The sequence below is a fragment of the Pygoscelis adeliae genome, unplaced genomic scaffold (assembly GCF_000699105.1).
Source record: "Pygoscelis adeliae isolate BGI_AS28 unplaced genomic scaffold, ASM69910v1 Scaffold148, whole genome shotgun sequence".
NCBI lineage: Eukaryota > Metazoa > Chordata > Aves > Sphenisciformes > Spheniscidae > Pygoscelis > Pygoscelis adeliae.
The window spans coordinates 1,427,437-1,443,588 of NW_008825258.1; the positions used below are offsets into that span (position 1 = coordinate 1,427,437).

Below are 16,152 nucleotides of genomic sequence, written 5' to 3' on the forward strand. Positions count from 1 at the left end.
TCTGGACGGCCAAATGGAAAGCAGTACCTAGAAAAACCACATCACGTTAGCATCAGACCAGGTGCACGCGAACAAGCCTTTCCAGCGCTATAAAGACGCTTTCCTAAATAAGCCCGAGCAATGATCTAGCCTCTCTGCCTGGAATGAGCAGTCTTTCTACAAGGTAATTTTATGAAAGGGTTTGATGGTGTGGACACTAAGGCAGCAAAACAGAATAAGGGTAGTAATAAGCTGATAGTTTTAGCAGTTTATTAAATCTGGGTGTCACCTGGAGAGTTTTTAGATCTCATAGGCAAGAGTTAAATATCATCATCTTGTAAAAATGGGAAAAAAAAGCCCCTCTGGAAAGGACACTTCCTTCCAGCCAGAGACCTGGTGATGCACCAGGCTGTAGGTAACCGGCTGAACCAGCCACCGTCCCTGCTGAGTGGCAGCTCCAAGGGGCTCCCGCAGGGACTCTGCATGCGAATGCACATCACCCGTCTGCGTGCAAACGTGCACCACCCGCCCAGGACCCGGCTGGTGTGCAGGGGGCAAGTCATTCCTTTTTGTGGGGGCAGTATCCATCCTTCCTATACTGTGACATCCCTGCAGAAAGCCCTGCCTGTCTCAGTACTAGGGAGAAGGGAAAATAAATGGGTAATAACTGAGCAGAGGGGAAACGGAAAAATAAGAGGACAAGGGATTTTTTTTGTTGTTGCTAAATTTTAGAAAAAATCTACAGCATTACCATGCCTATGGGAGCAAGATGGTTCGAAATATCCTTTAAAGGTTATATATTTAAAAATCACTCTCCAGCTATAAGCATGCTACAGTGCAAACTTCACTGCCCTGCGTAGGTCTGTGCTACTTATGCAAAATTCCCGTATGCATTCAAAACCTGCCTTTTGGCTTTGCTGCTTATAGGAGGGAGCTGGGAGGAAATCAGTCCTCTCACATTCAGCCTGGGCTCTCTGCCTTTACCTAAAATGCGTGATCTGATTCTCCAGAAGCAAACGAAGCCGCTCCTTGATCTCTTCGAAACGCTCTTTCTCGTCTACGGTCACAGTTCCTATCCCGTCAGGCCTGGAGGAGAAATGCCACCAATGACTCAGGCTCCGCCTCGCCACCCTGGCAGCTCATCCCCACCGCACATAGCGTGCTGCCCCTTCGGAAGGGGACGTCACCAACTATGAGACCTGGGACAGAGGATATGCCACGCCGAGACACGGGTGGGTGGTCACGGCAGCATGACTGCCGAGGTATCAAAAATAAAGAAATATCCTCTCTCAGAGTGGTCATCTAGATGTGGACCGCCTCCCCCCCCCCCTTATTTTTCCTGTGATAGAGAAGTTGGAAAAAGCAGAATCCCCTTTTAAATACAGGTATGTGACAGGGAGTGCAATGCCAGCTCTCATTGCAGGATTGGGCCCATTGCCGGCGAAATAGGGACTCAATTTCTGCAAGAAAATTCGGCTGCTAATTTAACACAATTCACAGTATAAAAGAGTATCAACAACAGGCGTATATTCAAACAGAATATAAAATTCTGCACTCCCTCATAACCACTGAATCACCCCATTATAGTGATCTCTTGAAGCTAACCACCTTCAATATATTCTGCCGAAATGTGCCTAGAGAGCGACATGCATTTTGTATTTGAAAATGCAATGTCTTTTCAGTCATTTCATTTTAATTTATAAAAATTAATACATATTGATACAATTTATCAAAGATTTTCTCGGACTACGTACTACACTTTTGTATTTCAGGAGTGCACAGGAGAGCATTGTGAGACACCCAGGTCCTGCTGCCTTGGGGTATTTCTCATCATTCACAGAGCACAGTGTGTAGGCGAACCCTGCTGAAGCTCTCCCGGGGCTGGATGATGCGGTGGTCCCTGCGCTCTTCCACCCCGGACCTCTGCCGATGCCAACCCATCCGAGAGCCGAAAGCAGCAATCCCCTCCTTCTCCCCCACACCCACACAGCAAAATACGCCGCGCAGCAGAATCCCAGGCGAGAGGAGAGAGCGAGTCTAATCCATCCACCAAAGGAATCGGCCAGGCAGACAATCAACGGCACCGCTTCCCATTGCCGGCGAGCAAAGTCTATGGATTTGTGTACTCCTGGGCCACTCTGCTGGCAGAGGCGCTCTTTAGGCAATGTAAGACGTCTTAAAATTGAACAAATGTTCTTACTTAAAGGCCTCCTCCAGTGTTCAGCTTAAGCTGCATAAATCCGCAGTACTAGACTGGTTTGGCTATACAAAAGACTTGGCAAGGGATTACAAAGCTTCTAATGAACCTCCTGTCAGGGGTTAATTGGTTGGCTTTATTTTCCTCTTAAAGAATCAAAGGCCCTAAACTTAAAAAAAAAAAGCTATAAAAAATTAAAAGCTATAAAATCTGTACAATCACTTCTCCTTGACCCTGCATTTAGTAAGCTCTTAATATCATAAATACGAACTCTGATATTCCAACACAGGTGAATAAACCATTAAAACATTTCGGAAGAGGAACTAGCAAAACTTACATGATATTCACTGCAACATTTTAAAGCTAAATATACATTTAATAAAACTTGCAACATGGACACAGAAAAAGACTCCAATACCAGGGGATGTATTTAAATTTAAACAGCATTTAATCAGAAATCTTCACTTGATTATTTGCCAAATTCAGTTGTGTATTAAGGAAAAAAAAAAGGAAAAAAGATTTAGGCTGAAACTTGGATAAAATGTCTCAGCTGGGGAACACATTTCATAAACAGTTTTGGAAGTATGGATCTGGTCTCATTAGTACCTAATTAGGACTGGTTATTTTGAAGAAATGAGCAAGCCACAAAAAAACCAAATTAGATATCTAGCAAAAATTAATGTCTGAACATGCTCAATATATTTTTATTCCAAAGTTCCATAAAATATTTAATATTCAGACAGAGATGTTCATGCCTTTTGTGATGCTGTGCACCTCGCAGCGCCCGATTTGCTCCCAAGCAGAAGAGCAGCTAATTCAAGGCAGGCCACAATAAATGCCGTACATTAAGGGGCAGGGTTGAAGCCATTTGACTTTTGGCATTCGGTTCCCCCCCCTGTACCCGTAACAGCTCACAGAGTGTCACTAGGTTAATTGTATCAGCGCTGACAAACGAGGTAGGAAAAGCTGCCTGCCCTGGCTGTGATTTGCTGATGGACTGGAAATGGTCTGAAAGTTACGTTACCCTTTGCTGGGTCAATAACCTCAACGAGCGAGCTTTAACGGCAGGATCCGACGGCTCGAGTTGGGTCGCAGCCCTTTCACATGAATCGCAGTTTCTCACTGTATTCAAAGGGCCTCGTTTTTGCCAGAACTGGTGATCATTAACATATCGTAACATATCACCATGTAACGACTCGTGTTGGACACCCAAAACGGGCTGACGTGACAGCATCAGTCGCGTCCCGGCTGGGTAGTGGCGGCTCTGGAAGCATCGCTTTGAAAACACTGACCCACACAAGGATGAAGGGTAGGCTCTGGAGAGTGAACCTCTGGCCAACGTGGCTCTCGCCCAAGTCACGACTCCCCAAGGGATGCTAACCCAACCACCGAGGTGCACGTAAACCATGTAGGCTTAACCTGTGGTCACCCCCTGGTCTTTGCCCTTCTCGGTGTCTTTGTGAGCCAGGAGGACACCAAACCTGGTGGCTCCGGCCACCGCTCCCTCCATGCAGGGCCTGCCGCGTGGTGTAAAGGCATGCTGCTCTCACATATCATGCACTGCAAACTTGAGACAATCTACAGGTCAGCTGTAGCCATTTTTGGAGCAGCACGGATGTCTGGAAGGGCCTGCCAACCGAGAGCCATCACCACGGCAAGGACTCCCTTTCTCACCCAGCTGTAGACTATATTGCATCTGACATGATGAGCATCTCTTGAATCTACCTTTCAAATTTTCGGCAAACCATTTTCTCACTGTCCTTCACAAAGTTGACATTTTCGGCAGCATGATAGGAAAGATGTCATGTCGGGTGCTTTTCAAGTTGTTGTCACAGTGGTTAGCACCAGTTCTGTCATCTTTGCTTTCCTCACAATCCCCCATCTTGAGCCATGTCACAAATAATAATACTTCCAATGTTTTTGTCAAATTTCAAATACTATAACCCAGCTGCACATCTTCAGATTTACTAGTTATGTTAATCTTTGTTGCTCATCTTCCCAGAAGCTGAAGCATTAGGAACTCATTAATTAGTGACAAATGCAGGATATACATAGAACTAGAAAAACACTACCCAAAGCCTTGCACTTAATTTATTAGCTCGATAATTTTGAAACCTAATTAAACATTCTACTCATATATACTTTGAAAATGTAATCTTTTTGAGGGAACATATTTATTTTCCCTTTTGCAAGAACACAAAGGGTATATAGCTTAGCATCGTTATAATTTAAGATTCACTTCTGTGCTCTAGACAATTCCAGTACACGGCTGATGGGGCTGAAAAAAATCCCCAGGAGAAGCTCAAGTCACACCAGCTCATTCTGATGCTTATTGGCAATTCTGTTTTCAGCAAAGGTCTCCAGCTCAACTTTGATACTTGCTATTTAAACTCACGGACAGAAGCACCGACTCCTCCAGCAAGCAGCCTTTCTGCAGCAAGGCTAGCTAAAATGCAGCTGGAGGAAATGGATGTTCTCACATGCAATCCACAACCACATCGTTATTACACTGAAGCAGTGGTGGGGAATGAGAGGAGAGCAAAAGGGTGAAAAAAAGTTCTGTGTGTACATGGCATATACAGAGGCACGAGGGACAAAATGGGTTTGGGTCTATGAATTCAGGTCAACAAACAACATAAACGTCTCCATCTGTGCGGAGCCACAATTTCATCCCATTCTCGATAGCTCCTGCTCACGGACACTTGAGGTGTATGGCAGAAGTTGTGGGCAGAGAGGGAAGCAGAAGGGCAAAAAAGGCAAGAAAAATAAATAAGGAGAAATTTAATTAGAAGTAAACAAGTTTCAGATCACTCCTTCTGCTGCAGATTCACTATGTTGGCTCTAAACTAGTAAATTCCCACTGTAAATATTTCACATGAAAAGTTTTAAATGCCGCTTTCCTAATCCCCCCTTGTTTTTAAGTTTTAAGCCACGAAAACAACAACATCAACAAAGCAGGTGGTGCAATTAAAAGAAAGGGTTGCAATTTAAACAGCAAAAATGATAGTCCTTGTTTAGCTTAGATGGTTTGTGCAAATTCTGGGGTTAATTATAAATTATAATTAGGACCTGTGATCCTAAGGCCACTGCTTTATTCTACAAGCCCCGCCTCCCCCCATGCCCTTTTCTAATTATACCCAGTGCCCCCAGGGCTAGTTATGCTGCTAAAACAAATATATCAAAATGATTTTTTAACAAAGACTAATATATGAAGCAATAGCATGCATTTGTATGCAATTATAAATATACAGTATAGCTTCAGTGGGTTAATCTCTTTGACATAAGCCTGTATGAAATACCATGGCGGCTTATAAATGAAAAGACATATCATCTTTTACACCTTTTATGTTTAACTTGTCTACACTTTTTTTACTGGGGAAAATATTGCTTACACGTAGCAAACAGATCTTTGCACGCACTGTGAGCCCTGGCATACAGAGCCAAGGAAAAAAAAACAATGTCAAAAACTGATGCAAATAATTTGATTTTTTAAGTAACAACTCAAATATAAAACACGTGCTGCCTTCAGCTCCCTTGCTGGTTGCCAGGTGCAGCACATATGAGCTATACAGTAAACATCGATGATTAGTGCCTTGGACGGCATGTGTCAGGATAGGCTTTCAAAGGATCCCTCGCAGGAAGACTTGCCTGCGCGAAGTCCCACCGCTTGCACGGGGACTGGCTTTGGTGACATGGGCAGGACCACAGCTGCCTGCCTGCTGCCTCCTACATCTCCCCAGCAAATCTGACCTGAAAGAGCCCACCTGTTTAGACCCCTTGAAAAAAGCTTATTCAGCAAACATGGATTTTTCCCAACTCCCCTTTCTTCCGGGAATTCACACCGTGCGCGAAATGCCAGTTGAAAGCCCTTTGTTCAGCCCAGCCCTCCGCCCGCTCTCCTGGGCGCTGCCCCAGCCGCCCGCTCAAGATGCTGCAGAGCATGGGAGCCATTTCATCCTCCCAACTCCTGCCTTCATTTTGCTTGGGCTCTCCCCCACACCGCAGCGCCGAGCCAAGTCACGGCTCATTGCTTCTCATGTGCGATCTACTCCCCTGACGTACCGTGGCTGAACCGGATGGTTTCTGAGCACTGCCATCCTACACCCATTGTAATGAATCACGTCAGCCGGCCGCACGGAGCTGGTTATCTGCTGGTGGCTGGCAAACCACCTCCCTTCAGCACAGACGCCGGATCCTATCCGACAGACAGCCAGAACGCACGCCGTGTCACTGCAGACTTATCACGGGGCTGGTCGGGACACGGTGCCGGCACCTAACGAAAGGTTATGGCATTACGCCGGGCCAGATTTTAACCTGCCTTGCTGCAGCCAGGGCTATGCACCTGAATGAGATGGGGAAACTAAACACAAAGTACTACGGGAAGCATATGAAGATACTGTGATAAAGTGTTCATATATTTACTATTACTTTTAAGGGACCAAAACTGTCCTGTTTTGTTTTTTTAACTAGCTGCATGGAAATCTTGCCTTTGTGTGAAACAGCCAGATATGTATTAGAATACAATGGAAAAAATTACAAATATGTTACGCGGGCTTTTCAATTCCTTGAGGTCTATGACAATAACATCATTTCTGCTGGCTTGCAGTTGTAAAAAACTAATGAAAGCTAATGCTAATGTTAGGTAACGAAAGAGCTGCTTCTTGAAAACAAGTCTGATGCTGTAAAATGCAGCTTATAGAGGAAAAAGCAAGTCACTGATATAGCAAGTTAATTGAGAGACTTGTAACTACTTGGACCTTGGGTAAATAGTCATCTAACAACTCACAGAGAATGATGCTGTTCAGTTGTTATTAGACTAGAGGGGATTCAGTCCAGCATCCTGATTTTGATAAGCTCAATGTCTGCTAATACTTAGCATGAGCACATTCAATATTTTAGTCTTATTTTTAAAAGTTTGGTATTAGCAAGCATAGAAAGAGTCTTTTTTGGTTTTAAAGTTTAAAAATAAAGTTGTTATATGTCTAAATCCAAAAAAGGCACATGCAAAAGCAAGGTCACTCCTGAAAGCCTCTCCTTTGAAAGGGGCAGGAATCCCTGCTCAAGGTTTAGGTGCTAACGCTGGGCCTGGGAAAGCTGAGCTCAACTTTCTGCTCCGCAACGCTTCTCCCGTGCACAGACAGGGAAGTGGCGAGGCTCCTCTAACACATCACTTCTCCGTGTGTCAAACGACGCCAGAAGTACTGTCATAGCCTTCCAACGTGAGGACAGTGACAAACATGGAAACAGAAGGCAGGGAAAGACCTGGGCAATCATGTAAAACCTTTCATAATTTTACCCCAAATCATGATGTCTTCTTAAAATCATTCCTACTTCTTGCCTTCGCTATTTTTTGGAGGGCTGTCGATAAATGAAAGCGACAGCCTCTGTACTATGCTGGTGGTACCAAACCAAAACAGACATCAATAAACACAGAGCGTGTTGTTGGATGCCTGAATAACGCTATGCATTTCTTACCTGTCACGTAGGTAAATACATCAGAAATCACAACAGCTTTCATAATGGCAGGACTTTACAAAAGGCACCCAGTGATACCTGGTGGACAAAACCCTGTTATCAACTCGCTAGTGACCACAACAGTGAAAAAGCCTCGAGTTCCTCAGCCTTAGTGAAGAGCCAGTACCTGGGTAGCAGACAACCATCAGCAGTCTTTGGCTGGTCCCCGCCTTCCTGACAGCCTGCATGTTACATATTCAGGTATCTGCAGGAGGTGAAACTTAGGACAAGCGGTTTACATTTAACTCCATTTTTACTTGGAAAAGGATGAAATTAACAGAAAAATTAAGGGGACTGTCATGCAAATAGCAGTGATTTACAGCCTTCTTTTGGAGAGATTATGCCAGGCTTTCAGGGGTCTGAATAAGCTACATGAGCCCAAAGGAGGGGGGAGAACCAAACCCTGACATATAAAGCAACAGGGCTCCAAAATATCCCCAAAATCACATTTTGACCATTTCACCTGCTGTGGCCGCAGGCTCACCTCCGAGCTGGAGGTGCGTTTCCACCAGCAGCCGTCCTGCTCCTGTCCCGGCTGCGGTGTGGTGGCCGTGCCGCTGAGGCGGGAGCCGGACAGGCGCGGAGGCATCGTCCCTGCGCTGACGCCTGTCATCCTGTCAGCCTTGACCTTCAGGCTGTCCTCAGCATCCACACCGCAGCCTGCCCGCACTTCCCCGCTGACTGCGAGCGACTGTTGTCTCGCTGCCTGACCTTACACAAACACGATACAAACAGACAGCCCACCTCAGCTCCATCACTGTCTGCTGCTAATACAGGAGATTGATAGCCACATGAAATTATCTCCCTGCTCGACCTTCATTACCGGGTGGCATATTCTGACTGACAGCCAACCTCATTCTGGAGAAAGCTAAACCACCCGTTCGGGTTTTTTTACTGTCTAAAAGTGAAGGAACTTCCTTTTAAAAGAAAATTGATGCTTTCTCAGATTCGACAGAAAAAGAAGCCCTTGTTAAACAGAAAAATGTCTCATAACTTGAATCTTTCCCAGACCACCGTACATACCAATAACACCACAATGCATGCCGCAAGGCTGCTCGACGATGCTCCGTCGGACGCTGTGCTGGGTACCGCGGCAGGCGTCCTCCCACCTCTACGAATTTTACACGGAAAGTTTTCAGCTCTGCCATGAGCTATAAGTTTCCCAGGGAGAGCACGGCCAGCCCTAAGGCAACGAGCAACGTATGGTCGCGGCAGGTGGGAGGAAGGGACGTAGCTAAAGTGAACCCGGCTTTACACACGTCGCAACTGCCAGTAAGGACTGCATGGGTAAATATTGGCTTTCCGTCGCTCTCTGCCAGCCAGCTCGCAAATGCATGATGCATGTGGCCTAAGCAGCTTTCTGAAAAGAAATCGTGACTCTTCGCTCAGATACTCAGATTTCTGACAGTAGACACGAAAGATACGGAGTCGGGTTTTCTCTCAGATCCCCTGCAGTCCCTTTTTGTGACCTCCTGACAGCAGAGGCCAGAAACCGCACCCCGCAGTCTCCGTACCAAACTCCTCTGGCTCCCGGACATTACGCAGAGCCTGCCTGGGGTGAGAAAGTGCAATGCCACAGCCTTGCAGCTCCCGTAATCCCCAGGCAACAGAGACGGCAGCAACCAAGAAGGAATATGAACCTTCAGCCTTCTGATGTGAAGTCAACCATCAGCTAAAGACAGCTAAGTCATAGCAAAACATCTCGTTCCTTTCTTGGAATATTTTAAATGAATTACTCGAATAGCCTGTCCATGGCCGAGTTGCCCGTTTGGCAGCGCCCGGCCGTCTCCCGGCAAGGTGCAGCAGCCACACGCAGCCCTGGGCAGCTGTACAGGCACGGGACTGGGGTCTACACACTGCACAGGTTTTAAAGCAAGATATTTTCCTGAGCCCACAACTCTCCAGCCCCACGGGGAGGGAATGACGGGGTGTCACCATGGCCAGTACTGTCAGACACCTCTTGCCACCGACCCCGATGAAGAGGAGGCTCTGGCTGTGCTGGACTCTGTGAAGATGTACACAGGGTAGCCCTGCCTATGGAAGAGGGGCAACGGGGGCAGCCAGTTTCCCCTGCCCAGTCTCAACCCCTACACGCTGTGTCAGCCATCTCCTAAACACATGCCTAAAACCCTCAATGCCCTGACCAGCTACGGGACTTGGGTGCCCGAATGCCATCCATCTCCCAGGAGAGTGTACGACCCGAATGCTGGTGCCACAGCGGGTCTCCCTGTGCCGCAGGGACCCAAACTGCCCAGTGTGCTCAGTGACCGAGGAGCCCGGTGCCCTCTACAACACACTTCTGTGCACTGCACGCTTTCGCTTACCTTTTCGGCTCTGGATTCGGCTGGGATTTGGAATCTTTCCTTTTTTTGGACTCCTTTTTGGAATCCTTTTTTGTTTCCGCTTCAGCGGCAGAGGCATGAGACACTTTGCCCCCCTCGCTGTTTGCACTTGGCTGTGACCCACCAAGTAATTCTGCCATGTGTTGGCTTTGGGGAGTGTTTGGAACGCGGGGGGCAAGGCCAGCAGCAAAAGTGAAAGAAACAAGAAGAAAGCATGAAAAAACTCAAAATAAAACAAAAGGAAACTAAACTGAAAGCAAACAACTGAAATCAAATAACAATTGGCAAAGAAGGAACGAACGAGCAAAAGAAAGTCAGAACTAAAAAAGAAACTAAGGAAGCAAAAACTCGGTTTCCATGACAAGATATATGAAAGTAACTGCAAAAGCAAGTGGCAGCCTTGCAACATGAAACCTGGGCAATGTGTGTCATAATTTGGGATGGTATTTACCACAGGATTTATGAAAACACATAATTATTTTATAACATTCCTTTTTTCAGCAGCATATGTGGGTTAGAGAGCAATACCTCAAAGTATATAATGCAACTTCACAGAAAAAAAGCAGGAAAAGAAGCTGCAATAGATGCTACAGCTGTCAATAAAATAAATACAGAAGGAAAAAGCAGAGCTCCAGTTCCTCCCACCAAAGATTTGCCACATTTGAGAGAAAGGAATGGGCTACTTCTGAAATTGAAATTGCTTTGCAACAGAGCAAGATAAAATTTTCAGTTATGTCTAAGCAATTTCTGAACTGACGTCACATGGACTTTAAATGTGTGCCCGAGGGCTTAAAGCCCTTCTGAACACTGAAGTTTGATACTGCTGCAACTTGTCAGATCCTCTCACACAGCAATTAAATCAGCACAGTGTATCGTTTACTTCTACTTATTCAACCCGTGACAGTCACATGTACTTCAACTCTATCTTGTCCAGAACTACATCTAGCAGGTGCCTGGGTAAGAAAGTTAAAACCCCTCATTTCTGGATCCTCTACGTGCATTTTTATTGCTTACATTAAACAAGCAACGAAACAAACAAACAAATCGACTATGCCACTAGAAGCGCTGCTGCCAAACATCCACTGTGAAAACAAATTGGGGACTGTTGCGCATTATCCAAGGAAACCTATATTTGACAAAGTCATCCCTTGCTGGCAGGGAGCTGCTAGCCGAGAAGAATTCCTTACCTGTTGCCATGAACATGTGATGCACAAAAGGCAAAGCTGTAGTGAAGTAAGGTGGGGTCAATCATAGCTCCGTTTTCTGCGCGCTCTAGCAAATCTCTGAGGTAGCAGAGATGTCTGTGACAGCCTCTCACTCCATTACGTGCACAATACTCATCTAGCACAAAGACCTGGCCAGGACTAAACCAGCCCTGTTTAGAAATAAAGAGACTTGATTTTAAATATAAGTTATTAAATACAAAGGCTATCAGATTTGGAGGTGTAGTGGTCAACTGTTCTAATAAAAGAAAGACAAACCTAAGGCTACATTAAGGAAAAAGGAGAGAGGTCACTCTTAAACAATACAGTCTGTATATCATCACCCAAACACAGCATATACTCAGTGCAACTGTTAATAAAAACATATTTGCTACCATTAAAGGGAAATGTCATTTAAAATGCTGAAAAGTTAGGCCAGTTCATGTCAGTGCCTAGCAAAAAAAGAAGAAAAAGACAAAAAAAAGACACCTTGAAGATATGACAAAGGTTTGGTTATTTAAACAGCGTGAAACAGTAATCTCATTTCGGGGATGGGATTGTACGTTCGGCCAGGAGCAAGAAGACTGATCTGGGGGAGAGCATGGAGGATTACACTGAATAATGACTTCTCTTGCATCTGGCAGGTAGGAACGTCCTGCAGACGGAGGAAGGCAGCTCCGCAGTATCAGAAAGGGATGTTTCCCATCGTCCTTATTGCGTACTGCTGGCGACGTGCTCTGCTGTCGCCCACCTCCTCGGCATCGAAGCAAAGGGAAGCTCTGCTCACGAGCAGGGTTTCTTTACACATCCAGAAACCTCAGACTATTTCTGTCTGTCAATCCTGAGGGCCTGGTGACACATGGCTTGTGGTGCAACGTCCATGCTCTCGAGGAGGACGCCCTTCCCTGCGAGGGGATGGCTCCGGTGAACGTCTCGGGACAGCCGAAGCGGAACGCGCCTCTGCCTTCGAGTAAGGCGCTAGCAAGAACAGGAATATTCTTGTAGATTGCTTTTCAAAATGCTGCAAAACCGTCAATATTTACATGGAAATTTGGGTGCTAAACAATTGCTAAGACGCAGCTCTGGAATGCATCAAGCTGCAAAATCTTTCATCGTTTAATTGAAAAGTTCCTGCAGCGGGCGGGAGAGTAGTTGAGGCAGAGCACTGCCCCTATAGGCAACTTCTTTGCCACCCCATCTGTTACCCCAAATGCTACATCTTAGAAACAACACTGCTGTGAAAGATTAAAATATATTTTCTACCACTCAGATGACACCAAATCTTTTCTAGATGCCAAAATAGCTGCTTTGAAAAGAGTTGAAGAAATATCAATTAAGAGCTCAAAGACATAGAGAAGGATTTGCTCATCCTTATTGGGCCAACTCCAAAACAGATTGAGAAAAGAATTAAAATAATGAGGGGAAAATGATAGATATAGGGAGTAGCTACAGTGCTGGGATCACTAGAAGTGCACATTTCAAAATGAAGCCACAGAACAATGCAGATGGGACAGCACTCTGGAAGGCTATTTTTTGGGAGGGGTATATTTGCCTTCACTGCTTTTAATGGTATTTTTGTTTGCTTTTTGGTTGGTGGTATTACGCTTGATTCTGGATTTCTTTACGCTGCCTGTTCGTTACATCCTTGGACCGTCTCTTCACCTTGCCTCTCTTCACACAAGTCTTCAGTGATCAGGCATGGTAAAAATACAGAAATGCCGTAACCGCTCTGCGATAGAAAGATGTGTGCGTTTGGTTACTGGGGTAGAAATGCAGTTGAAATTGTTATATTCACCTAACGCATACAAAGGACTCAGTCCTCCCGATGGGGTGAAATCTTGGCCCTACTGACACCAACAGGAAGGCTGGCACTAATTTCACTGGAGCTAGGTATCAAGCCCAGAGTTTGGGGTGAAAGAAGCAGGAGGCTGGACCCAGCGATCCAGCGCACCCCACATTGCTCCCCTGCACCAGGGTCCGAGAAGTGCTGGTCCTCAGGCGGACAGAAGGGTTGGGGGCAACAACTCAAGATCGCTGCCATGGCTCACTGAGGGGAAGCCTGAGCAGAAGCTCAGAGGTTCAGTGATGAGCTTCTTATCACGTATCTCATGAGAACACAGGCAAGCAGGCTACGGATGGAGAGATCCAGAGCCCAGGAGGACCAGGTGGTCTCCTTTTGCACAGCAGAGGTATGAAATAAAAATCCTGCTGCTGAACGGGGCTCCAAAGGAGCAGTAAATGCTGCTCCTCACAGCCCAGAAAAAATCTAAGGTTTGATCAAAGGCAGTATTCAGACAAATCCCCCACATCTTCAGGCAGATCCTGGCTCTTGATTAAGATTTGCCTGGCGCAACCTGCTGACAAGCAGCCAGTCTGGCAAATGCAGCTGATAGTGGTGACACACCGGGTGTCTCACCCCAACGCAGTTAGGTGTAGCTCAGTTTGGTCTCCCAGATGGTCTTCAATGGTGTGAGGAAACCTAGAGGGGACATTGGAGGAAGGCCGTAGAGCACAGGGAGCTCAACTGACCGTGTTCAACACGCTGAACTGCATCAAGAAAGGGACACGTGTCCCAGGCACCAGTGGGGAGTGCAACGGGAGCTCTGAAGCTGGGTAAAGCAAGGCTTGGTCTGGGTTGGTGAACCACTGGCAATTTTTCTAATGGTAAATGCAGCTTTTGCAAAAACCAGGGGTTTTGAGGGAAATTTTTCACTTTTCAGTAGCCGAATTTTCTCATCTACCATAGGTAAAACAAAACAATTTCATTTTGGTAGCCTGCTTCACGGACCTTTTAATCTGACTCCTTCACATCATCTCAGCTAAGCTGGGCACACGCTGTGCTGTATTATGTGAATCCCACGAATGCTGACACATCATGGGAAATACAGCTCCAGCAGGGACCCAGCTGCATGAGCCGGATGCCGGCAGTAGGTTAGGAAGTCTTGGGAAGAGTTGAAGGGCAGTCTCAGAAATAACGCACATGTCCAGGCAGAAAGCAACAAAGACCCACGCATTGTGTGGAGTCCATACTAAGCTGGAAGAGCTGCATATTCTTCCCAAAAGTCCAGGAAGAGCTGTGAATGCAACTGTGCTACCAGTTTGTGGATGATGGGCAGGAGCCCTCAGCAAGCGATGCAGACAACGGCAGACAACGCTCTGCCCCTTCCCCAGCACAGTGCTCTCTGCCAGCAAACATCACTTCTGCCATAGCTGAGATTAGTCAGCCAGCCTGTTTGTTTTCATAGGGATGCCTGGCTCAGCCAGCGAGTGGGCTCACAATAACGTTGTTTAACCTGGTTCCACGGAAAGGAGGCAATGCTGAGTTATCCTCTGTGTCAGGGTAAGCCACTGTGTCCGGGTAAGTCTTCCCTGGCACCTCCATGTCCATGTTTGAAAACAAGAAGAGGTGTGACGAGGCAAAACTCTGCGGGACTTTGCATGGAAATGTCCTGTAGGGAGAATAACAATTGCCCAGCGGCACACAGAGTGGACAGAGCAGGCTTACCACAGGCTCACAGCTCCTCCAGGCAAGCCAGCGCAGTGGCATCACCAACATCTCAAAGACTTAGCAAGAGCAATGGGAGCTCTTTGCAGTTGAACTCAAATTTTGAGGTCAGTCTCTTTTTTTACACCATAATCAGGACAAAACCATAGCAAAATAAGTAAAGAAGCATGTGAAATCCAAGCATAGGTGAACACAGGCCATTATTCTCTTCTTTATAACACTCTGCAATGGGTGATTTGAAAGAAGATGGTTAATTGGTGATGCTCCGCTCTGAAGAGGCACAAGTCTTGGTGCTGAGGGGAGCTCCACTACTCCGGCAGCTTCTAGCAAGGGCCTAAACATCTCGATAACAAGCAGAACTGTGGCTGGTGGGTTTCTTGAAGAGAAACATTGTTAATCATTTTCAGTGATGGCCTTGCACCTCTCCATGAACTTAATTCAACGGCCACAGCTCTCTCACCAGGCCCGAGACTGCACAGAGACAAACCAGCTGCAAGCCAACCTGTCAGACATGCATGGATGGGGATGGTCTTCCTAGGGTCAGCCATGCGTGGGGAGCAGAAGCTGCATGCCAAATTCACTGCCTGCCGGAGCAAAGACCTCGATGGAACCAGTGAGAAACCTGCTGCAGGTCTGACAATGCTCCCATCAAGCCTACATGTACCATTTGGGTATCTGCAGGTAAAGTGCACGCTGCAGCCTTCCCCCACCCCATCCTTACCTCAGGGGATGTCCACAACTGTTCCTCCTAGCCCTGCCTCTCATCAGGAAGGTGACAACTCACTACCACTAATGGCATTTACTGGATCTCAGCCTTTCTGAGGAGATCAGCCCTTGCGTGTGGTGCAAGGAGCAGAGCAGGTGAAAGGAGCACCATGGTGGAGGGGGATGTGGAGGACAGGATTTGAGATTGACAGCCTTACTGCCAACTGCTCAGTTGTGTTCCCAGGTTGCTGCTTTTAACAGCAAGCCACTCAAGAGCCCCAGCTCCAGGGACTGCACAGCTGGCAAAAGGTGAAGGCTATCGGCACAGGGTGGTCCTTCTGCTGAAGGCATAGACCCCAGTGTGGAGGTTTCTGTGCAACATGAGGAGGGCGGCAGGTCAGGATCTGTCCCATGCCAAGTTCAGGACAGGGTCGGCATTTCAGGCCCCTCTAGAAAGGCTTCATCCTGTTGTTTTCTCAAAACCTAAGAGCCTCTTCATCCTCCCCACTGAAACCGCTAAAAATTAATTGTTCAAGTGGTACTGTTAAAGGTTATTTGTCATTTAAATCCTCACAATACCTAAGAGCTCCCAAGCACTGCACCCCAGCCAAAGGCTACAAGCTGTCCTGGAGCATCTCAGCGCCACTATCCTATAGACCATGTTACACAGCAGTGGGCTGAGAGCTGCAACCGGTGCTCATGAGAATA

General features: G+C 46.6%; 1 protein-coding gene across 1 annotated transcript in view; it reads right to left on the reverse strand.

Annotated features, from left to right (window-relative positions):
* Positions 1-16,152, reverse strand: part of CADPS (Ca++-dependent secretion activator) — a 193,446-nt gene that overhangs the window by 71,696 nt on the left and 105,598 nt on the right. Inside the window, exons 13-15 of the mRNA XM_009329499.1 lie at positions 11,220-11,407; positions 964-1,065; positions 1-27 (exon numbers count right to left, since the gene is read on the reverse strand). The exon at positions 1-27 is cut by the window's left edge and continues 37 nt beyond it. Of these exons, the coding sequence (XP_009327774.1) occupies positions 1-27; positions 964-1,065; positions 11,220-11,407 (317 nt within the window). The remainder of the gene's footprint in view (positions 28-963; positions 1,066-11,219; positions 11,408-16,152) is intronic.